We start from the raw sequence: 24,138 nt of genomic DNA, 5'->3' as shown, positions 1-24,138 counted from the left end.
CTCTTTGCTGTTTACATCCATCTTTGTCTCTGGTGGTCTTTTGGGGGCCCCCGAATTCTAGCATATCATTCTGTCTTCTCACATAAAAAAAATCTGCTCTATTCACTCTTCCTTTCATTGTCTGTGGATTTATTCTTTAAATTTGTGAGAAAAGAACCCAGAAGGAAATTTGTGTTGCCTGCAACCTACACAAACCCCATAAGCCACAGAAGAGGGGAATTTAGTTTCATTCCAAAACTCTGGTTTCACTGACCTGATTACTAATAGCTTTCTAGTAATGTCTTGAGACTTGATAGTATAAGTCCTCCAATTATTTTCTACTTTTTCAACATTGTGATTTATAGTCAAAGTAATTTTATTTATTCGTGAATTTTGAAAATTAGCTTATCACAGCATTTAATACCATGACATTTAATATTTAATGTACCTATAAAGAGGCTTTATGTAAAGATATTTATTGATACTGAAGAACCAAGATAATTTAAAAATTATAAAGAAAATGTGGCTGTATATCAATTTATTCACTTTTACTGTTATATAACATTAAGCACTGTGATTATTTCAAAATTATTATATTTCATAATTTATATATTTGTGACTATTCTGTAATGTATATGTTGGTGAGGATGCTTTAGTGTTTTTGTCATTGTTTTCTTATTAGGAGACAGTGCTGCTAATATGAATAGTATTTGCCTCTTTGGAACATGTGCAGGAGTTTCTTGTATGCAGTCTTGGTAGCAAATTTGCTGAGTCATGGTTTGGTACAATTTTCTAGTTAATTTATACTTCCATCAGCATATATAAGAGATTTTATTCATCCTCATTCTCCAGTATTTGGAATTGTCACACTTATCAATTTAGCCAGTTTAAATAGGGGGAAATTGATATCCATGCCTGTAGCCATCTTGGTTTCTAATTCCTTAGATGAGATTTAGATAGGGGTTTAGGATAAAGAAGGAGATATACTGAGTCTCAAATGAAATGACTATAAGCCATTGAGATGCAGTAAGACTTCAGAAACTGTTTGACTCTTGAGCAATGTGCTATTGGTTCATGCCTTTGTAAAATGAGGGAAATGAACAAGTGCAGGGAAAACTGGCATGAAATTATCTGGATTCCCCTGGCTCCATCTCCCATCCAGCCCCAACTGCTGCCCCTCTATAAATATTGGACCTCCAATACTAATCCTATAAGGTGCTCAGAGAGTTGAAAATAGCTCCTTCTACTTTTCCTTGGACCATCTTTTAATGAATAGAATTTTCTTATTTTAAAGTAGTCAATTTTATCTTCAGAATTTTTTTTTCTATTAATGCTTTCTGTCTTTAATTTTTAGTATTATTTTTTGTAATTTTGTGGCTACAAGCCTTGCAGAACCTCTTTCTTTTAAAATTTGTTCATATGTTTGTTATGGGTTTTGCCAGAATAGTATTTAGAGTTATTTCATATTTATGCTTAAGTAAATATGTCAAGTTGTACATAATTTTCACTCTAGATTATAGATTCCATAATGTGAAAAAAATTGAAATTTCATTTGTTATTAATTCTCAAATTATAAAACTACTCTGGGTATCTTTAATCTTAACTATTTGTATCAGCAGTCTTCTACCTTGCTATTTTAGTTAAGATCTAGTGCCTAGAAAAGGGAAAACCTTGGTGAACATCAGTTTTGTTTTAAGCTTGTTTCAAGCTATAATTTGGAGTTTGCTATACTGCTCTGGTTAAAAATCTACACACTGCTCTGAATATTCCATAAGGATCATATATGTGCACAGGTCGATTTGTGAAGCCAAAAGCTGCTGGTGTAAATGTGCCACGAGGATCCATTTCAAAACACTGCTTTCTCTTGCCAAGGTCAGGACAGCCATGCCTGCTCTCATGAAGTAACCAGAGAATGCCAGTGTCCTCTCTCAAAAAAGGCAGCCTCGTTTGCAACATCACATTTCAATGGATTTTTTTTTTTTTTGGTTCTTTTCTTTCTTTTCAGTGATGGAAATTTTTTTTTTTTTTATCATTCTAAAACCAAGATAAACTTTTCCTATGAGATGTTTGGAAAGAGAAAAAAAATGTATTTACCTAGAAAAATAGACATTTCCTCTTATAGCAGGTTTTATTTTTCACAGAAGTTGAGAAATGGGGTGCAGTGTCTTCAGGTTTCCCCACATTGGAGATTGATTGCTAAGTTGGATGCTTCTGTACTTTGCTGCTTAAAGTGAACTCTAGGCGTAGGAGTGGTTTTCTTACTTACTCATTTAATTTACCAAGTATACTTAGTTGTGGTTGGTATTTCTCATCTTATGGTGAACTTACAGTGTCCCCAAGAATGGAGGGATTTAAAAAGGAGAGGCAAGAACATGCAGAGTGGGATGGAGCCAGATTTGGGCTGAATGAGACTGAGGTGATCTATGTAGTTTTGTTTCAACCCTTAGCCCCAAATGCGACCCTTTTGACCTGAGTACTCCATCCTTAAATGGTAAACTAAACATTCATGAAAATTTAATGGTGAGGAAATTAGTACCTTCTTATGTTTCAGACTGTGAAATGGCACCAGGGGAGACTTTCAGTGGCAGGCAGAAGTGTGTGGATCAAACCTGAAACCTCTGTTCCTTCAACCTGTTATATACTTAGCTGAGCCAGCCGGCAGGCCACCCACCCAGACGTCCTGACTGAACACCTCCAGGATGCCACCCAAAAAAGGTATGTCAAAATAGATACCTGTTTGTGGAATAGTATTCCTTCCTAAGAGGAATAAGTTTGTTTATAAAGTTTGTTTCCTGATTTTTGTGAGACTTTTTTTTTTTTTGTAGATAGATTCCTTTGTTTCTTGAGAAATTGCAAAGGGTTTAGTATTCTTCAATTTCTTTTCTTTATGGATGTATGATTTTACCAACTGGTAATAGCTCAAAGTTCCCTTTTGTGCAAGAAGACAGTGGGGAAAGCAAAATCCACTGAGATTCCAGCACGGCAACTCGAACTTCAGCTTCTGTTCAGAACTGTGACCTATCATCAGAATGGTGCATGGGACAGCCTCTTGAAGGGGACTTGTTCTGTTTCAGTTTGTGCATTCAGTTTATGCATTAACTCAAAAACGGTTCTGAGTTAATTAAAGTTGAGGAAGGGAGGAAACAGATTAAGACAGGGAAAGCCCAGAAAAGATACCTGAAATCACACCTCTGGGGATATTAGTGGGGAGAGATGAGAACTGTCATACCATATGGTTTTGGTTGCTGTGACTCACCACAGAGTGCATTTTCAGGACCATGTGGTGATGTGTGGCATGGTCAGCAGTCATTCTGTGATGTTTATGTGGCTTACCTTTGGATTCGTTTTTAGCAATGTTTCAGTCCTCAAAGATAAACTGGTAGAATTTTCAAATAGGAAAAACCTGGACATAACATATTTGCTTTCAGAATATCTCATGTAATCCAGGTAGTCTTGCCATTAGTCATTCCTTTAGCTGACTCATTTAATCTTAGACTGGAAAGTGGAGACGGAGACCTCATTTAGAGATAATCTATTAAAGCCATCTAGCCTCAGGGCAGTATCTTGGGCATCTAAGAAGTATCCTGTTTAGTATGCTCAGCTATTTTGTTAACCTCCAACATCAGGGGATCCTGGGAGCATTTGTATTGAAGGGGGGCTTTGCTTTTAGAAAACAAAAATAGAAAATACACACTTCTTGAGAGGGTCTATTCACTTGCCCCAAGAAACTACTGAAATAGTCCAGAGTTGCATATTAGATTTCAGCAGTTTGGAATTGGTTTTCCATTAATAAGGACATGATTTACATCTTGGGTAACATTTTTTTTTTTTAAAGAGAGAAAGAGAGAGAGAGAGAGAGAGAGAGAGAGAGAGAGAGAGAGAGAGAGAGAGAGAGAGAGAGAATTTTTTTAATATTTATTTTTTAGTTTTCAGCCGACACAACATCTTTGTTTGTATGTGGTGCTGAGGATCCAAGCCAGGCGAGTGCGCTACTGCTTGAGCCACATCCCCAGCCGGGGTAACAGGTTTAATGTGTTCCCCAATTAAGGGTCCTCAAGCCCCCAAGCTTCTCAGGCTAGGTCTTGGCATTTGCAGTGAGTTGTTTTTTTTTTTTTCTCTTCTTCCTCTTCCTCTTCCTCCTCCTCCTTCTTCTTTTTTAGAGCTCCTACAATTCTTACTGAAACATAAAATACAACTTTGAAGGGCTGTCTTAAAGGCCAATCATCTCATTAAACAAGTAATGTTAGAACTGATTATTATTATTATTATTATTATTTTATACCAGCAATTGAACCCAGGGGCACTCAACAACTCCTGAGATCCATCCCCAGCCTCCTTTATGTTTTGAGACAGGGCTAAGTTGCTTAGGGTCTCTCTAAGTTGCTGAGGCTGACTTTGAACTTTCGATCTTTCTGCCCCAGCCTCTTGAGCCGCTGGAATTACAGGTGTCTGTCACTGCACCTGGCTAGAATTGATTATTATTAATGATTATTAATGCTGTCTACTTTTTGTCATTAATCATATTGCTTTTTCAGTTATAGGTCTCAACACTTAGTAGCTTTATTTTGATTATGAATGTAATATTTATAGCTCCAAAATAAATGAATTTTAGAAAAATATATTAAACGATGAAACAAAACCCACAGAATCTCACCATCAAAAGAATGGTATTTAGGTATCTTCCAGATGTTTTCGGTTTGATTTAATAAAAGAGACATAATGTAAATATAAATCAAAACATCACATTGTACCCCTTAATATCTAGTATTTATAATTATTATTTTCAGTTAGAAATAAGATAAAATGAACAAAAATGGATAAAAATCGATCTGTAAATGAATGTAGTTTTTAAATTTGTTCTGTTTAGATTACATGACAGTAGAGTGCATCTTGACATATTGTACATATATGGAGTATAACTTAGAATCCTATTCTTGTGGTTATACATGATGTGGAATTTCACTGGTGGTATATCCATATATGAACATAGGAAAATAATGTTCAATTCATTCTATTGTCTTTCCTGATCCCCATTCCCCCTATCTTCTCTTTATTCCCCTTTGTCTAATCCACTAAACTTTTACTTTTCCCTTCTCCCTCCCTTATTGTGTGTTAGCATCTGCATATCAGAGAGAATATTTGGTCTTTGGTTTTTTGAGATTGCCTTATTTCACTTGGCACGATAGTCTCCAGTTCCATCCATTAAACAGCAAAAATTATAAAGCCATTCTTTTTTATGGCTGAGTAATATTCCACTGTATATTGTACCACATTTTCTTTATCCATTCATCTGTTGAAAGGTACCTAGGTTGGTTCCAGAGTGTAGCCAGTGTAAATTGCCCTGCTATAAACATTGATATGACTACATCAGTATAGTATGTTGATTTTAAGTCCTTTGATTATATGCTAAAGAGTGGGATAAATGGGTCATATGGTAGTTCCATTCCAATTTTTCTGAGGAATCTCCATACTGCTTTCCATAGTGGTTGCACCAATTTGCAGTCCCATCAGCAAGGTATCAGTATACCTTTTGCCCCACATCCTTGCTAACATTTATTAGTTGTATTCTTGATCATTGCCATTCTGACTGGAGTGAGATGAAATTTGCATTTCTCTAATTGCTACAGAGATGTTGAACATTTTTTCATATATTTGTTGACCAATCATATTTCTTCTGTGAAGTGTCTGTTCAGTTCCTTTGCCGATTTATTGATTGGGTTATTTGGATTTTCTTTTTTGGTATTACAGGTTTTTTGGTTCTTTATATATCCTGGAGATTAATGCTATATCTGAGGTGTGCAGGTGGCAAAGATTTCTCTCCCTTTCTGTAGGCTCTCTCTTTCATATTCTTGATTATTTTCTTTGCTGTGAAGAAGCTTTTTAGTTTGATCCCATCCCATTTATTGATTATTGATTTTACTTCTTGCCTTTTGAGGGACTTGTTAAGGAAGTCAGTTCCTAAGACAACATGGTGGAGATTTGAGCCTATTTTTCTTTTATTAGGCGTGGGGTCTCTAGTCTAATACCTAAGTCCTTGATCCACTTTGAGTTGAGTTTTGGGCAGGGTGAGAGATAAAGTTTTAATTTCATTTTGCTGCATATGGATTTCCAGTTTTCACAGCACCATTTGTTGAAGAGGTTATCTTTTCTCCAATGTATGTTCATGGCTCCTTTGTCTAGCATGAGATAACTGTATTTATGTGGGCTTGTCTCTGTGTCTTCTATTCTGTACCATTGGTCATCTGCTGATTCTATCACCTGTGTCATCTGGATGCTTTCATTGATTGACTTGATTGCTCTCCTGGTTGGAAGGCATTGTTTTTTATTTTTTTTCTATTTCTTTGCTTACATGATAATTTTTATTCAATGTTGAAATGTTGAACTTTGTTCTGAGATTTTCTGTTTTTCCTAAAATGTTGTTGTGTTTTATTTTTTTCTTGGAATGAGTGGGATACTTTTGAGATTTGCTTTGAAGCATAATTAGGGTGCGTTCACAGCAGGGCTATTTTGGTCTGGGCAATAACCCTCTGAGGACTCTAAACAATGTCTATGAACTAGGAAATCTCTGCGTTCTGACTAGTGGATATTCTAAACTATTTCCCCATTTGTGTTTCTTTTTTGGTATCAGAGATTGAACCCAGGGGCACTTAACCACTGGACCACTTCTCCAGCCTTTTATTTTATTTTATTTTGAGATAGGGTCTCACTAAGTTGCTTAGGGCCTCACTAAATTGGTTAGGCTAGTTTTGAACTTGGGATCTTTCTGCCTCAGCCTCCAAGCCACTGGGATTATAGGATTTGTGCCACTGTGCCTGGCTATTCCCACATCTTATGAGCTCTAGAAGTGATTTTTCCCAGTCCCTCTATGGGTCTTTTCCTTGTCTTGGTGGTTACTACACATATATGCCAAGAGCAGTGCTCAGCCAAAGTTTGAAAGGATTTAGTCACTTCCAGATCTTTCTGTGTGCAGCTTCTTTCTGATATTTTACCCTGCAAATTCTAATTGTGTTGGACTACCTGAAATTAGAACTGTCGCCTCAACTCGATGATACCATGAGCCTCTGTTGAGATTCCCCTCTGTGTGCTGTAGCCCAGAAACTCTCCTCAATCTGTCTGGGCTGATCTCAGTCCCATTTGTATTTTGAGAGATCATTGTTTGGGGCTGCTTATTGAGTAGTATCTAAGAGAGATGTTTCATTGGGTTTCTAGTTGCTTAATATAAGAAGGTAACCCTTCCTAGTTACACCATTGTGGCTGGAAGCAAAATTCTGGTACTGTTTTTATAATATGCTTTTACTTAATTATTTGAGGATTCCCTCTAGCTATGACTTTTGGGTGATATAAAGAGGTAAACATGCTTTTATATTTTTAAATCATATTTTTCTAGTTTAAGATAATTATTACAATCCTGATTTTTGTCAAGGGTATAGTTTTTCAGTATCCGAGTTCAATGTGTCAATATCCATAAATATTAGGTATACCCATATCATCTGTTATCATGGGAAAAGAAGGATGAAATTCCACTCTTATCTAATGTCCTTGTAGGTCTTAGACTTAGGGTCCTAAAGTCTATACCTGTTTATTAATTGAGACAACATTAACATGATCTAAACCAAAATTGATATAAGTAGTAAAATATGTCTGTTTGAAGAAGTTTGATCTCTTAAGTTTATTTTTCTCCTATTAATGCATTCTTCTGTTTAACAGTTGTTTCAATTTGGAAATTTATCCTTAATATTAACCTAAATATTTCATTTTAGCATGTAAGAATTCTTCCTCCTCTTCTGATTGTGGTATGGTATACACAAGGGTCATACCTATAAGTATTCTCTTATCTCCTTGTGTTTGAACAAACTGTATACCTTTAATTTTAACTCACTTAAAACAATGACCAATATAGCTATTGGTTGTTAAATATAACAAAACGTACAATAGATTCTTCTTGAGTTCAAGAAGCTCTTAATCTATTTGATAGATCAGACAAATACACATAAAAAGTTTTAAAAATACAAGATTGCAGGGTGCGGTGGCCCACGCCTGTAATCCCAGCGGCTTGGGAAGCAGAGTCAGGAGGATGGCAAGTTCAAAGCCAACCTCAGCAAAAAGTGAGGGGTTAAGCAACTCACAGAGACCCTGAATCTAAATAAAATAAATAAGATAGAGCTGGGGATGCACTTTTTCTCATTTCCAAATCTTTTAATCTTTTTCTCTGAAACTCTAATGAACATTCTTCAGGTTATCTCTATCAACCCTTTGCTGTAGCAGAAACATTCAGAAATCATATCAGTTTTGATTATGCTGGGTGATGACTTCCCAATCCTGACTGCTGGAGTTCTGTGCATGCATCCCAGACCTGTGCCTGGTTTTCTTGCAATGTAGGTAGTAGAACAAATGTTGAGATCAAGCAGTACCAGGTTTGAATCCTTTTTTCACTTCTTTTAAGCTTTATACCTTGAGTCATTGTATTAGTAAAGGGCAATTCAGTTGAAAACAATATATTCCAGCTAAACTAGCTTAAGCTACAGGTAGCAGAAAATGACTCATGAAACTCAAAGGCAAAAATGAAGTTTAGCCTCAGGATCAGGTAGAACCAGAAAGCACTGTAGCAAACCCAGGGAATTTTCTTTGCCTCTACCTTCTGTTAATCTGCTTCATTCTTTCTGGCTCTATATAGGAGATGTGATGGGTAAGGATGAGGCTAAATGTGCCTTAAACTTTTATTTTCTCAGCTAGGTGGATAAATATGTCAGGGTTCCATTCACAGAAAATGGGAAATTTAAAACACAGGAAATTAGAAAAATAAAATGATAGTTGTTCAGAATCACTAAATATTTCAATGCTTTTAGTCTATCTTGCCTGTAGAATAGAGATAATGCCTATTTTTACTGTGTAAGATCTGATATACAGAAAACAATTCTTAGGTTCTGTCCTTAACTCTTCTTCCTTCCTTCCTTTTTTTTTTAAATTAACTTTTCATTTTCTTTCCTAGATGATTTTCTGCTAAATCTGTTATTAATGTGTTACCTGTAAATAGGAATACATTTTCATGAAGTAGAATTATTGAAAACAGCTTAGAGTTCTAGCATATTTAAGGCAAGGATTCACATATTCTTCCTGAGCCAAGAACATGCAGTGGAAAGAAGCAGGATTGAGTAACTTTGCTGATTGTTCTCTGAAAAAAGTTGCTTGCTAGGGCAAGGTTTGTGCAGCTATGGAGGCAGCCTGCAAGGGGGGGGGCGTGAACTTTGAGGTGGCACCCCAGGAGTGTGAAAAGGCCCTCAAGAGGATGCATTAACTAAGTCAAGTGACCATAGTGTGAAGGTTCCTTGAGGGCTAAATGGAATGGTTTTGAAGAACTCACAAGTTTTCCCAGGCAACAGTCACAACAAGCTCAAGGGGGCCACCCAGGGGGAGTGAGGATGCTTAACTTTTTGCCCTTCTGCTCTTAGTAATCTCATTCAGCTAGTCTAGGTCATGTAGGAACTAGAAGCTACATGGTGAGTGGGGAAAGAGGAGTCAGAAGAAATGGTCAGGAGGAGTCTTACATTACCTTCCCCACTTAGGTCTCCAAGCCTCAGTTCTTGAGGAGGAAGGGCGGGCTCTGAGATTGTCTTTTTAATGCAGACTGGACTAATATCCTACTACCTGCAAGTGAATCTGAATTATCAAAATAAAGTGGTTCTGATACCTGACAATTATCAGAAAGCTACAGAATCTATATGAGGTGTTATCTAGGGTTAGAAAAGTGATTACAGGTGTGTTCATTCACCCTTTAAACAAATGACCTCCACTTAATAAAGTGAACTATACTTATAGTTAGTAGGTTACAAAGTAGGTTTTGATGAAATACCCATTTTTTTTTCTCTTCAAGAAAATAATTAGAAGCTTTAAGTAAGATAGTTAAGATACTTCCTATGGGTAGTTCATACATTGGTATCTGCAGTCTATTCTGCTTAAGTTCTGATGTGAGGATTTCTATTTGTGATTTCTGATCCTTAATTGCTGGTGGCTGAGAGTATATAGTCATTGCTTTCTGACCTTGAGAATAACTGCATAGTGCTATCAGTCATTTTCTACTCCTGGAAAGTCATGATCTTTCTCATTCCTCATGTCTGTCCTTTTTCCTTGAAAGGAAGGGTGGTCCATGCGCCATAGATTGAGAATCCTTCACACTCCCTTGATATTACTGTTCTCTTCTGCTTAAAGTCTGAACTGAATATGTACCCTCATTATGCAAAGCCATGGCACTTCCTGAGTAATAAAGTACTAATAAGTCTTCTCAGCAATAGTGCTTTTTTTTTTTTTAATTTCATGATCAATATCATGTGCAAGTCCAGGCTTTACATACAGTGATTTTGTGAAACACAATTTTCTACCTCAGATATTTTTCCTTTTCCTTGAGCTTACTGAATTATATTTAGGTCAGTTCTCCAATTTTAAACATCTGCTTTTTGAGATGCAATACGATACAAAACCGTTTCTACCCCCAATTCTGTCAACTTTTGAAAAAATAATCTTTATTTTAGACTCAGAGAAAAAGTTTTCTTGTTTTTCTAGTTCTGTTCCAACTCCTCATATAGACAGTTTTTCAGAGAATTTCAGAATTTTTCTTATTCAACAGACACATTGTTGAACCACAATGCAAAGAAAAGACCACCAACTCCAATTTTATGTCAAATTAAAGCAAACTTATATTGTGTACATAAGAGAGAGTTGGTTAGTACCTGCCTCACCCCAAATGTAGGGCCTGAGGACAACACCCCAGCTCTCTAGAAAAAAGGTTTTATAGCACAAAAAGTTACAAAGGGGGGTGTCGTGGGAACTTACAGCTATCTAACAGGGTTCTGGCAAGCATAATACAAAGGCAGATAGCAAATTAATGACTACATGGCTTAACATTTCAAGGTAGGGAGTAAATTGAGATTCCAACATCAGAATTTATGAGGGGCTGCTAAGGTCCTAGGGAGGGTTGTTATCTGGTCAAGGAGAACTAGGCATGGGTGAGTTTAGAGCACCAGCAGGAATTCCAAACAAGATTACCCCTCGCAGTATGGGCAGGCCAAATAGAAATCTTAGTAAAAAAGAAATGAACTTTTCATAACTTTGTGACAAGATGACTCCCAATCTTAGGATAAAATTAGGTTGGGTTCATCAACATAATGATAATATTAACCTCCCACTGAATTCTTAGAAAAATAGATTTCTACTTTTTTAATACTTTGGTGGAAATATGAACAAATGAGATTCTTTTGCAAAAAACATCTTTGGACCCTGTTGGAGATGTTTGAAAGTCTTAGTCAAAATTATCAAGTAGCTAAGAAGTGTGTCCTCCTGTGTCTTCCCTGTATTGTGGTAATAATACCATTGTGATCCAGGATCCAGTGCTCTTGAATTCTCTGTCCTCTGCTTTTCATTTTAGCTTATTTCATCCAAGTGTCTGGATGAAAAAATGTCAACACATTAACTTTACACTGGAGGGTAAATCATTACTTAAGATGTATTTTTGAGTTTTCAGCCATGCCTTATATTTTTCTTAGACCTTGGCTAATTCCAAGAGTATTATTCCTTTGTGTCTCTTCCATCATCATTAAGGTGAGATGGTTTTGTGTTGCTAAGCATCCATCTTAGTCTTAAAGTAAGACTAAGTGCCTGTGGCAGACATGATGACACACCAGTTTGAGAAGTCTAAACATCACTGATGTGTCATCATGCTGCCATTTGAACTTGGTCTTACTTTTTAAGTTTAATTATCTAATTTGCTTGATGTACTCTCCATTCCCTATTAGTCTAATACATTTTGCATGCTATAAATTTGATTTGATTGAAATAATACCTTAGCCCTCCTCTGTTGAGAGCTACAGCCGAAGGGGCCCCAGCAAACTTCCAGCTGCCAGCAAACTTCCAGCTGCCGGCTGATGATTGGCTCACAGTGGCCCCAGGAACATCTAGCTGATTGGCTCCTCTGCGGTGATGATCATTGGGCTGTTTCCCTGCCCTTTCAGACCACAGAGCTGCTAATTGAGGGACTTTTTTGGCTCCGCCCACGTGACTCAGCCAATCGGTCTCAAGAGCAGGAGGATTGTGGGAGGTGGAGAGAGGCTTGTGTTTGTGAGAGAGGCTTGTGGGAAGCCGGTGGTGGCAGTTGGGTTCTGAGGGTTTTTCTTGAGGAGCTGTTTTGTTTGGTGTGTGTGGTTCTAAAAATAAAGTTAGTTTCTTTTGACAAGTGGCTCCTGAATTGTGCCCAGCCAGACTGCGGCATTTGGTGGCCCGTACAGGGAATGAACCCGCGACCTTGGCATTATCAGCACCAAGTGATAGTTCACAATGCATACAGGTGATACATAGTCCAGGCAAGTTCTGCAAGCAGTTCAGTGATGGCTATTGCAGAAGCTGTAGATTGGTTTTATCTTTGTCTTCACCGGCACTGGGATGAAGATAGGAATTTTGGCAATAATGGCTAAAGAAAAAACTTCCAGCTGCCAGCACTCCTCGGTCTTAACTGCAAGGCCCATCTTTCAAGCCTCAATTGGTTACCACCTCCTCTTAATGCTTTCCTGAATTTCCTCAGTACAGCATGACTTCTTCCTGTTTCTACTTTCTGGGGTCTTAAGTACTCTTCATTTACATATCATTCTTTCCAAGTGCTTTAGTGTAGAGATGTTATTTGCATTCCTTACATGAATATTAACCATTTTTTTCCTCAAATACTGAAACACTTGATCAGATTATGTTTTTTTCCACTCTGTGAGATCCTTCATTTGAATTATTTTACACATTCATGAAATTAAATCATTATTCTGTTAGATTGTGACCCTGACAAAGCCCAAAGTTGAGGGAAGCTTGCTGTGTTCAGTTTTCTAGTTGCTAATCTCACTGATGGTTTGAATCTGCTGGCCAGTGGACTATTGCTCTAGAGAAAATCTACATACAGGGGACACATGTTCAGGATGCAAATGTGGCTTGGAGAGCACCCCTCCCCCAGCCCATCAGAGACAACACAGGTAAATAGCTTTGGGTGTTTCAGCCAGATTTGATGGAACATTTGGGTTTTGTCAGAAGAAATTCTAAAAATCCCTAACAAAATAAAATCCACACTGGAATGCTTGTGCTCTCCAGAACTTGAATCTCTTTCCTGGAATATTTAGTAAGAATTGGCATTGCTTCCTTTTTGGCTTCCATTTTCCATGTTGCTTTTCCTGATTGCAAGCTCTGTTTTGATTCCTCTTGTTTTCCTTCAGGGGTACCAGGACCATGGATTTGGCTACTTGCTCTGCCCTGAAAGCCATTTTGTTTCTTTAGGAAGCCTTTGAGTGTGTGCCAGATTTCATCTTTGATTCTTTGATGTTTAATACCCTCAAATGTTTTGGTTTTGTTTAAAATGATATGAAAACAAAGGTGCTCGGTTCATACACTGTGTAAGGAGAAATGTGTTGCCATTTTTAAGGAAAGAACAGTAAAAAATTCTGCAACAATATACCTTAACCATCAAGACTCCTCCAGAAATGACAGGATGAATTACTGGACTGCCAATTACACTGGAGAATCTGGGACAGCAGGGACAGAGTTAACCTTTTAAACCACATATTCCTGTTTGCCAAAAGAACAGTTAGATTTGGTAAACATTTATTGAGTGGAAGATGAACAGTATGAATAACGAGTGGCGTGAACCTGAATTTTGTAAGCTACCTCCTGAGACTTGTTCAAAGGGTCCTAAGTAGAGGCATTTCTTTTTTAGGTTCCTACTCCTGCTTATGGGGGTTTTAGAAAAGGAGGTTGACCTCTGGTGCTATTTCATCATTAAGTTATGTGGATTAAAAGGCAGAATTCAAGGAAGAAAGTCTATTTTAAGATACAATACTTATTAGGTAGGCTGCTGTAGAAAGTGGTGCGAAGATATTTCACACACAGAATGTCACATCCAGGGTGCTTTAGCACTGCATTCAGATGGCCTGGGTGGCATGGTGGGGAAGCACCTGTACCTGAAATAAACCTTGACAAGTCTGGCAACTGGTGACTCAGCCTCTGGTCAGGAGGCCCGAACATGATGTCTGGCACCATGAAGCCACCTTAGCTCCCAGATCTGTGGGTCAATCTCACAGGGCTGTAATTAATATGTTTCATTTTAAAAAAATCTGCTTAGCTTTTTATTTCCCACTAAATTTCTTCTGGTCTATATCTATATGTAAATGAAGGCACTAGATGCTATCAGCAGCTACTGCTAAAAGGGCCTTTGCCGAATCTAGGAGCAGGAATGGCCTGCAAAAAAATTTTAAAATTCGATAATTATAGGACCAAGGTATCCTAAGTAAATGTTTGAAACAAAAATAAGTAAACAGATAAATAATAAATAACCAAACTATTATAGTTTGATTTCAATGCCCTTTTCTCAATAACTGATAGACCAATTAAAGTAAAAGAATCAGTAAGCATACTGAATAACTCCACAAAACTTTTAACAACTTTGAGCTAATTGACCTTTATATAACACTTCACTTAAGAAAAGCAGGATACCCATTTTCTTCAAGTGCATACAGAAACTTTAAAAAGAAAAACTATCCTAGGCCAAAAATAAATATTAAAAGACTCAAATAATAAAAAAATATATTTTGGGGTTGGGGTTGTAGCTCAGTGGTAGAGCGCTTGCCTCATATGTGTGAGGCACTGGGTTTGATCCTCAGCACCACATAAAAAATAAATAAAATAAAGATATTGTGTTCATCTACAGCTAAAAAATATTAAATATATATATATTTTTTTGACTGAAGAAATTAAATTGGAAATCAATAATTAATATGAAAATTACTGGAAAAATCCCCGAATATTTGGAAAGTAAATATCACACTTGTAAATGACCCACATGTCAAATAAGAATTCAAGAGAGACATCTGAATGTGCTTTGAACTGAATTAAAATAAACAAACACAAAAATACTTTACATTTTTAAAGATATAGTGAAAGCAGTATTTAGAAGAAAACCTAAGCTGGGCGCAGTGGAACACACCTGTAATCCTAGCAACTCAGAGACTGAGGCTGGAGGATTGAGAGTTCAAAACCAGCCTCAGCAATGGTGAAGCACTATGCAACTCAGTGAGACCCTGTCTCTAAATAAAATATGAAAAAGGGCTGGGGATGTGGCCAGGTAGGCGAGTGCCCCTGAGTTCCATCCCTGGTATCGAAAAAAAAAAAAAAAAGAAAGAAAGAAAAAGAAAACCTGTAGTATTCTATACCTATATCAGAAAAGTCTGTGATCTCAGTAACAAAGACCAGAGGTGAAGTAAATGACACAGAAAACAGAAACACAAAGAGAAAATTAAGGTCGCAAAAACTTGCTAAGATCAATAAAAGAAAACCACTGGCTAGATTTTGGAATTTATCAAAAGGTAAAAATTTTAATTGTTAATTTAATTTTAATGAAATATTTATTCACCTAATCACAGAAAACAAGAATGAAAGAAGTGAGATCAAAAACTCTACAGATAAGAAAACAATAAGATTTTTTTTTTTGTACTGGGGATTGAACTCAGGGGCACTCGACCACTGAGCCACATCCCAACCCTATTTTGTATTTCATTTAGAGACAGAGCCTCACTGAGTTGCTTAGCACCTGGATTTTGCTTAGGCTGGCTTGGAAATCAGGATTCTCCTGCCTCAGGCTTCGGAGCCACTGGGATTACAGGTGTGTGCCACCACACCCAGCACAATAAGGTAATATTGTGAAAAACTCTTGCCAATAAATTTAGCAACTTAGATAAACAGAACAAATTACTGGTAAGACATAACTTAACAAAACTCACTCAATAAGAAATTGACAACCCTAATAGCCTTGTATCTATTTTTAAAATTGAATTTATGGTTAAAAACTCTCCCATAAAAAATATTTCAAGGTCTGATTGATGCCTTAGAGAATTCTACCAAGCACTTTAGGAAGAAGTAATTCTAATTGTACATAAACATTTCTAGTAAATCAAGGAGGAAGTACTTCCCAACTTTCTCTGTGACCAGCATTAATACAATTTGTGAATCGAAAGATACAGAATTATTAAGATATCAGTTCTCCCCAAGCTGATCTGTATATTCAGCACAATTCTGATTAAAGTCCTAGGTAGCTTTTTAAAATGTCTGCAAGAGTTGACAAATGGATCCTAAAATTCATATGAAAATGCAAAGAACTTACAAGAGGCAAACAGTCTTTGAAAAAAAAGAACCAAGTTAGAAGGCATATACTTGCCCTCAAGGTTAATTATAAAAGTACAGTAATCAAGATGATGTAAGATTGACATAATGATAGACAAAGAAATATAATTTCTAGGTCATGAGAATTATGTACCCTAAAAGAAGGTGGCAGGTGCTTATTAACTTTCCCCTGTCCATCAGGATGTGCCAAAGCAGTGGTTCCCAGAGAACCAGTAGCAGCATAAGCATCCCCTGGTAGTTTTTTAAAAAAAGTCAACTATTGGGTTCTCCCTAGACTTACTGAGACTAGACTTTCCTGGGAGGCCTAGGAGTCTGTGTTTTCATAAGCTCTCCAAGGAGAGCGATGTACATTAGATTTTGAGAAGCATTGCCTGGCTTCTCCCTACTGGGAATCCTCCAGGATTTAGGAGACAAGAAAGAGGTTTGGAGACATTTGCAAGATTCAGCATCACAGAATGAAGAGGAAAACTCAGGGCCTTTGTCCATGAAACCCATTAAAATATACTCTCAGTGCTGCCAGGCTGAGCTGATGAATAAAAAATAAGCTAATCTCATATCCATCAAGCTATTGATGATTTTGCTTCAGGGCAAGCAAACAGCTTTACCAAGCACAGACAATTGACACAATTTGTTCTTTGGAACTAACTTACTGTTAAGAGATACTTGAGATAATAAAAAAGTTGTGAAAAGAGAGCCAGGATTCTGAAATTTTTTACTCTTTCAAAAATTCTCTCTCCTTCTGTCTCTGTCTTCTCCCCTACATGCACACAACTATACACAAATACATTCACAGTGAGATTCCATGACTCAGGAGACAGGGTGGTATTTTGATGTTTGAGTGGTAAGATGAGTTTGAAAAGCCAGAGGTGAAGTTCTATGAGCCATGAATTAGTTTCTTGTGAACACCTGAATGCACTTAGGAATCTGAGTAGTTTCTGAGGCTACCATGAGAATTCTAGTTAGTCCTATCATCAATCATCTGAGAAATATTATGTATTGAATTAGGAAACTGGACTTACTGTATGTTTTAGTCAGCTTTTTCACTGCTGTGACTAAAGGACCCAACCAGAACAATTGCAGAAGAGGGAAAGTTTATTTAAGGGTTCACGGTTTCAGAGGTCTCAGTCCATAGGAGGCTGGCTCCTTTCCTTAGGGCTCTAGTTGAGGCAGAACATCCTGGCAGAAGAAAGCTGCTCTCATGATGATAAGGAAGCCCAGAGAGAGACCTCATTGGCCAGATACCAAACATATACCTCAAAGGCATGCCCCCCCCCAGTACCCACCTCCACCAGTCACACCCTACCACTTCAGTTACCACTCCATTAATCCTTATCAGGAGATTAAATCATGGATTGGGTTAAGACTCTCACAATCCAATCACTTCTTCTCCAAACCTTCTTGCATTGTCTCACAGGTGAGCTTTTGGGGAACACCTCACATCTAAACCATGACAGTGTACTGTGTTCTTACTTGCTGCAATTGTGATCTGACTTGTCCAAATAACCAAAGTGATTCTCTCTATATTGTTCGCAGCCCAGTTGTCCTAGGACAGTGAGGCAGGTTGCTGAGAAGCCAAGAAAGACACCTGGATATGGGATATGAGATTGAAGGGTTTTTGAAAATGCTTATGGAAAAGCTAGACAGATGTACCTCTGCCTCACATAGTGCCTCTGGCGCCATGCTGGAAGGTCCAGTGGTGATGGGCTGAACAGGTGAATCTCTTCTCCTTGAAGTGCCTCTGGTCTCACAGGAAAGCAATTCCACCTATCCCTCACATGGTTTTTCCTGAGGTGGCCTCCTGGATGAGCATGTCACTCTCCATGGTCCTCTGATCTGCACTGGCTACTGCCGAGAGAAGAGTTTTATAAATTTTTTGAATTTGCTTTGGTCCTTGTGTGGTCATCATCCCAAGGAGAACCATCCTGTCAGATGTTCAAGGAAGCAGCTTTCTACAGATAACGGGAACTTGTCCTAATTCCCAACATACATAAGAGAAAACTAGTGTCCTTCAGGATAATATGTATTTGGATATTCTGGCCCAACGGGGGCTTTCATTATTCCCTTAACGTGGCTAGATTTTGGGAACAGAAAGAGGCATTCAGGAACATAGTGTTTTACTCAGCCTTTTCCTTTGAGGATGACACACACCGTCCCATGTAAACAAAAATGGGAAATTAAAAAGTAATGAGAACTTGCATTATTTGCTCTTTAGAGGGTTCTCTCTTCATCAACATCAGCTTTCTCTCCTCTTTTCTACCAGGCTCTTAGAAGACTAGATTTAGATCTTATACCATTGTCCTTCCCTGCAGGATGGGACAGTCACAATTTATAGTCTCAACCTTCTGGCCTTTAATCAGGATAAAATTGATTACCATCAACTAAAAAAAAAAAAAAAAAACCCAAACAAAAAAATCACCAATAATCAACGTACAGAATATATCAGCAAGGACAAGTCCCACTTTTAGGATGTCAAGTACCTCTTCTTTTTCCATTGCTACACAGTCATGACGATCTGTCCTCTGGGTCTTAGAATACTGCCAACAAAAGGAATTCTGAGGTTGGGTGAGGGAGACCATGCAAATCTCTCAGTCCAGACTGCACTGACTCCTACCTACTCCTTTGTATGGAACTGATTTTACAATTTCTGTAGCACTGAAAGACTTAGTGGCTGCTAGTCCCTTGTTAACTGTTTAGCCTAAGCCTGTGCTACAATTGCTCCTTCAATTGCTAATAGCAAAAACAACAAAAAAAATGTAAATGATGAAGTTCACCATTGGCTCAAATGGCAAAAGTTTGAATGTGACTGCCTCTACTTTCAACGTTTGTTGGCATCAGACACCAGCATGAGTGTCAAAGGAGCTAAAAGTACCAGGAGACAATTTGGAACAATATTTTATTTCTGTTCTTTGTCTTTTGGTGAAATACCAAATAGTATCATCTCAGACTAAATATTATGAATTTTTCCTACTTGTTAAGTCCATGGTATTAAGGTAAAACTCAAAGTAGATGTGTCTTCCTTACCTAGAATTATAGATCAAAAATGCCAAATATTTGTGTGCATGTATTAAGGCATTTGATTAGCACTTGTAGATCAGTATAACCTTTGTTCCATGCCAGGTACTATACTATGCATATTACATGCATTTGTTGTTATATTTAGTTCTCACAGCAACACTGTATGATGGTTGTTATTCCTTTCTTTCACTAAGGAAGTTACCAAAATAAATATAAGATGGTACAAAATTGTGGCAAGGCCCAAACTCAAACACAGCTGATTCAAACACAGACTCTTTCTATTAGAGCCAACTGCCAACATGAATCATCTTAAAGACCCGATGGAAAAGTACCCTTTCTTATTCATATTCCTCAGAGGTAGACCAATCGTGGAAATAGACTCTGTTCTTCATGGCCATGACTATGAAGAAATTAGGATTAATACAAAGGATATAGATAGCAAGATGTATGCTTATTTATATTATGTTTTGTTTTCCAAAATATTTGAAAAGTAACCAAAAGAAATATCCTGAAATTCCTGGTGAAGCTTCCCCCTCCCACCCCCATCATTCTCTTTCTTGTAGGCCTTTTGCCTATATTTCTATGGTGGAATTTGCCACATTCTTTCTTATATTTTGTTTTTAGTGGATTTGCCTGATTCCATCAAAGTAACCTTGAAGGCAGAGATTCTCAGAATTAATCAGGGTTCAGTCTTTTGCAAAAGTGAATGTACTGAGGCACCGTGGTGTGAAAATAACACTGGATGTGGAAATAGAAGGCCAGCATGAAATCTCATTTATGTATTTATTGGTTATATGATCTTTGGCAAATTACTTGACCTATGTATATCCAATTTCTTTGACACGTTGAAGGAGTTGAAGTAGAATATACTGAACTCTATACAGTCTTTTCAGGCACAGAAAAATCTTAATATATATCTGAGTTAGTTTAACTATTTCTGTATTGAAGACAAGGCTATACCTTACAAGAAACATGAATTATATTAAGAACATGAGTCTTGGGAATCTATACTCATGCTTATGAGTTTCAACCCTAGTCTAGCCACTTTTTTGCTTTGTAAGCTTTAGCAGTTTACTTAATTTTTCCAAACCTCATATTTATTACTAGAAAAGTAATGCTAGAATAATTAACTAATTATGAAAATGAAATTAAATGAGAGTAGTTAAAAACTACTCATCACAAATATATGTTTATATATATATATATTATATATCTCCATTCTTATGGACTATATTTTTTATTGAGTTATCAATTTCACCTAGGAATTGGTTGACTCTTGTGGGATACACAGTTCAATTACTTTTAATTTTCTTATGCTTCAGAAGGTAAGGTAATTAGAAATCCCTGATTGTGCCAGGTGTGGTGGTACACTCCTATAATCTCAGCAGCTGAGGCAGGAGAATCACAAGTTCAAGGCCAACCTCAGCAATTTAGTTGCCTAAGCAACTTAGTGAGACTCTGTTTCAAAATAAAAAATAAAATAAAATAAAAGGAGCTGGGATATGGTTCACTAGTTAAACACCTCTAGGTTCAATCCCCAGTACCACAAACAAGTAAATAAATCCCTGATTGTGCTCTTCAAGTAAAATATTTAACAGCCATAGCCAAAATGATCACAGGAATAGTATCATTCACAGAAACTCCTTTCTTTATTCTCATGATAGTACCCATAGTGTCTGTGCTAGTTACATATGTGTGTGTTGGGAAAATCAATTTATTAGTACATTTGTGTGTGACATTCTCAACTTCATCCAACTAAAGAAAAATCTATTTATAACTAATTTCTTACTAAATCCTTCTTATAAAATCCATTATATTTGTTCAATGTTCTTTAATTTTCAAGCTCACAACATATTTGACCCAAAAGTCTCTCATTTTGCCCCTGCTATTCAGAGGTGAGCATATGCCAATGCATGTTCCCCATTTTTTCCTTGTATTTACAGAAGTCTTTTTAATGGATTCATTTTTCCCCCCTTGAGTTTAAGATGTAATTACGCACCCTAGAAGTTAGAAAATATAACTATTTTCTTTGCTTCCCTAAGATTTTCTTTCTGAACCTCTGTTTTCTGACTCTAGATTTCTGTAGACCTATGGTCACTTCTTGCCCCTTTACCTGCATGTGTGTGATCTGTGGTCATGTACCATCTTCTATTCCCTGTTCTCCTTCTGACTTTACTTAACACAAGACATTTGTTATTTATACAAAATATAATATAAATTATCTTTATCTGCTCAGGTTACTCCTACAAGATACCATAGTATGAGTAGCTTAGAAACAATAAATTTATTTCTTATATTTCTGTGGACTGCTAAGATCCAGTCACTGGCAGATTTGGTGTCTGGTGAGAGTCTACTCTCTAATTTGTAAAGGGCCATCTTTTTGCTGTGTCTTTACTTGGTGGAAGTGGTAAGGAAAATCTCTGGAGTCTCTTTTATAAGGGTACTAGTCCCTTCATCAAGGCTCATAACTTAATCACTCCATAACTTAATTACCTTCCAAACCTCTGATATCATTATATTGGAAGTCAGATTTCAATGTGTGAATTTGGGAGGATATTAACATTCTATCAATAGCAATAATCATTAAGAAAAAAATGTTAATGATTCTTATCCCAGTTTACAATTAATGGTGATTTCAATGATTCTTGAAAAACCCTTATATACCTCCTTTGAGAATACCAAAATTCTTTTCTTTTTTAAAATCTGTTGTAATTAGTTATACATGGCAGTAGAATGCCATTGTATATAAATGTTTCATAACTTCACATTCTCTGGGTTGTACATAATGTAGAATTACAACAGTTGTGTAATCATATATGCACATAGGTAATAATGTCTGATTCATTCTACTATCCTTTCTAACCCCATACCCCTCCTCTCCATTTACTACCTTCTGTCTAATCCAAAGTACCTCTATTCTTTCTCCAGCCATCCCCCAATTGTAAATTAGTATCCACATATCAGAGAAAACATTCAACCTTTGATTTTTGGGGATAGGCTTATTTCACTTAGCATGATATTCTCTAGTTCCATCGATTTACCTGAAAATGCCATAATTTCATTCTTCTTTAAGACTGAGCAATATTCCATTGTGTATAGATATTTTCTTTATCCATTCATCAATTGAAAAGCATCTAGGTTGCTTCCATAATTTAGCTATTGTGAAAAGAGCTGCTATAAACATTGATGTGGCTGTGTCAATGTAGTATGTTGATTTTAAGTCCTTTGGGTATAGACTCAGGAGTGGGATAGCTGGGTCAAATGGTGGTTTCATTCCAAGTTTTCTAAGGAAACTCCATACTGCTTTCCAGAGTGGTTGCACCAATTTTCAGTCCCACCAGCAGTGTATGAGTGACCTTTTCCCCCACATCCTCACCAAAATTTATTGTTGTTGTGTTCTTGAGATAATTGCCATTCTGACTAGAGTGAAATCTCAGTGTAGTTTTAATTCGCACTTCTCTAATTGCTAGTGTGATGTTGAACATTTTTTCATATATTTGTTGACTGATCATATTTATTGTTTTGCTGTTCAGTTCCTTAGCCCATTTATTGATTGGCTTATTTGGTTTTTTGGTGTTAAGTTTTTTGGGTTCTTTATATATCCTGGAGATTAATGCTCAATGAGAGGTACATATGGTAAAGATTTTTATGTCATTCTACAGGCTCTCTCTTTATATTTTTGATCATTTCCTTTGCTGATAAGAAGCTTTTTAGTGTGATTCCATGCCATTTGTTAATTCTTACTTTTACTTCTTGCTCTTCAGGAGTCTTGTTAAAGGAAGTCAGTTCCTAAGCCAACATGGTGGAGATTTGGACCTACGTTTTCTTCTATTAGGCATAGAGTTTCTGTTCTGGTGCCTAGGTTCTTGATCCACTTTGAGTTGAGTTTTGGGCAGGGTTAGAGATAGGAATTTCAATTTCATTTTGCCACATATGGATTTCCAGTTTTCCTAGAACCATTTGTTGAAGAGGCTATCTTTTCTCCAGTGTATGTTTATGGCGCCTTTGTCTTGTATGAGATAACTGTATTTATGTAGGTTTGTCTCTATGTATTCTATTCTGTACTATTGGTCTACATGTCTGGTTTGGTGCCAAAACCATGCCATTTTTGTTATTATAGCTCTGTAGTATAATTTAAGATCTGGGATTTTGATGCCTCCTGCTTCAGTTTTCTTGCTGAGCATTGCTTTGGCTAATCTAGGCCTCATATTTTTCCAAATGAATTTCATGATTGCTTTTTCCATTTCTATTAAGAATGTCAATGGGATTTTAATAGGAATTACATTAAATCTGTGTAATGTTTTTTTTGTAATATGACCATTTTGAAAATTTTAATTCTGCCTATCCAAGAACATGAAAGATCTTTCCATCTTCTAAGGTCTTCTTCAATTTCTTTAGTGGTCTGTAGTTTTCATTTCTTTGGTTAAATTGATTGTCAATATTTTTTGAGGCTATTATGAATGGGATAGTTTTTCTAATTTCACTTTCAGTAGGTTTATCACTGATGTATAGGAATGAATTGAATCCTGGGTGTTAATTTTATATCTTGCTACTTTGATAAATTCATTTATTAGTTCTAGAAGATTTCTGGTGGAAATTTTTGGTTCTTCCTTCTAAATATAGAATCATGTCATCAGCAAATAGGGATAGTTTAAGTTTTTCTTTTCCTACATATATCCCTTGAATTTTGTCTGTCGAATTGTTCTGGCTAGTTTCAAGGACAATGTTCAATAAAATGGTGAAAGAGGGCAACATTGTCTTTTTACAGTTCTCAGAGGGAATGCTTTCATTTTTTCTCCATTTATAATGATGTTGACCTTGAGTTTAGCATAGATAGCTTTTACAACATTGAGGTATGTTCCTGCTATCCTTAGTTTTTGTAGTGTTTGGAACAAAAAATGGGGCTGTAGTTTATTAAATATAAATGCTTTTTTGTTAAATATAAATGTT

At 36.7% G+C, this 24,138-nt stretch overlaps 1 protein-coding gene across 2 annotated transcripts in view; it reads left to right on the top strand.

The window, feature by feature from the left end:
* The window catches only part of Tmc1 (transmembrane channel like 1), a 157,293-nt gene that overhangs the window by 6,634 nt on the left and 126,521 nt on the right, over positions 1–24,138 (top strand). For both annotated transcript variants that reach the window (XM_078047494.1, XM_078047493.1), the window contains exon 2: positions 2,531–2,694. In XM_078047494.1, coding sequence (XP_077903620.1) covers positions 2,679–2,694 — 16 coding nt within the window. In that variant the 5' untranslated portion in view covers positions 2,531–2,678. The remainder of the gene's footprint in view (positions 1–2,530; positions 2,695–24,138) is intronic.

Source organism: Ictidomys tridecemlineatus, chromosome 4 (genome assembly GCF_052094955.1).
Source record: "Ictidomys tridecemlineatus isolate mIctTri1 chromosome 4, mIctTri1.hap1, whole genome shotgun sequence".
Classification (NCBI taxonomy): domain Eukaryota; kingdom Metazoa; phylum Chordata; class Mammalia; order Rodentia; family Sciuridae; genus Ictidomys; species Ictidomys tridecemlineatus.
Note: the sequence above shows the minus strand (reverse complement) of the source record. Positions and strands in the feature narration are given on the sequence as shown.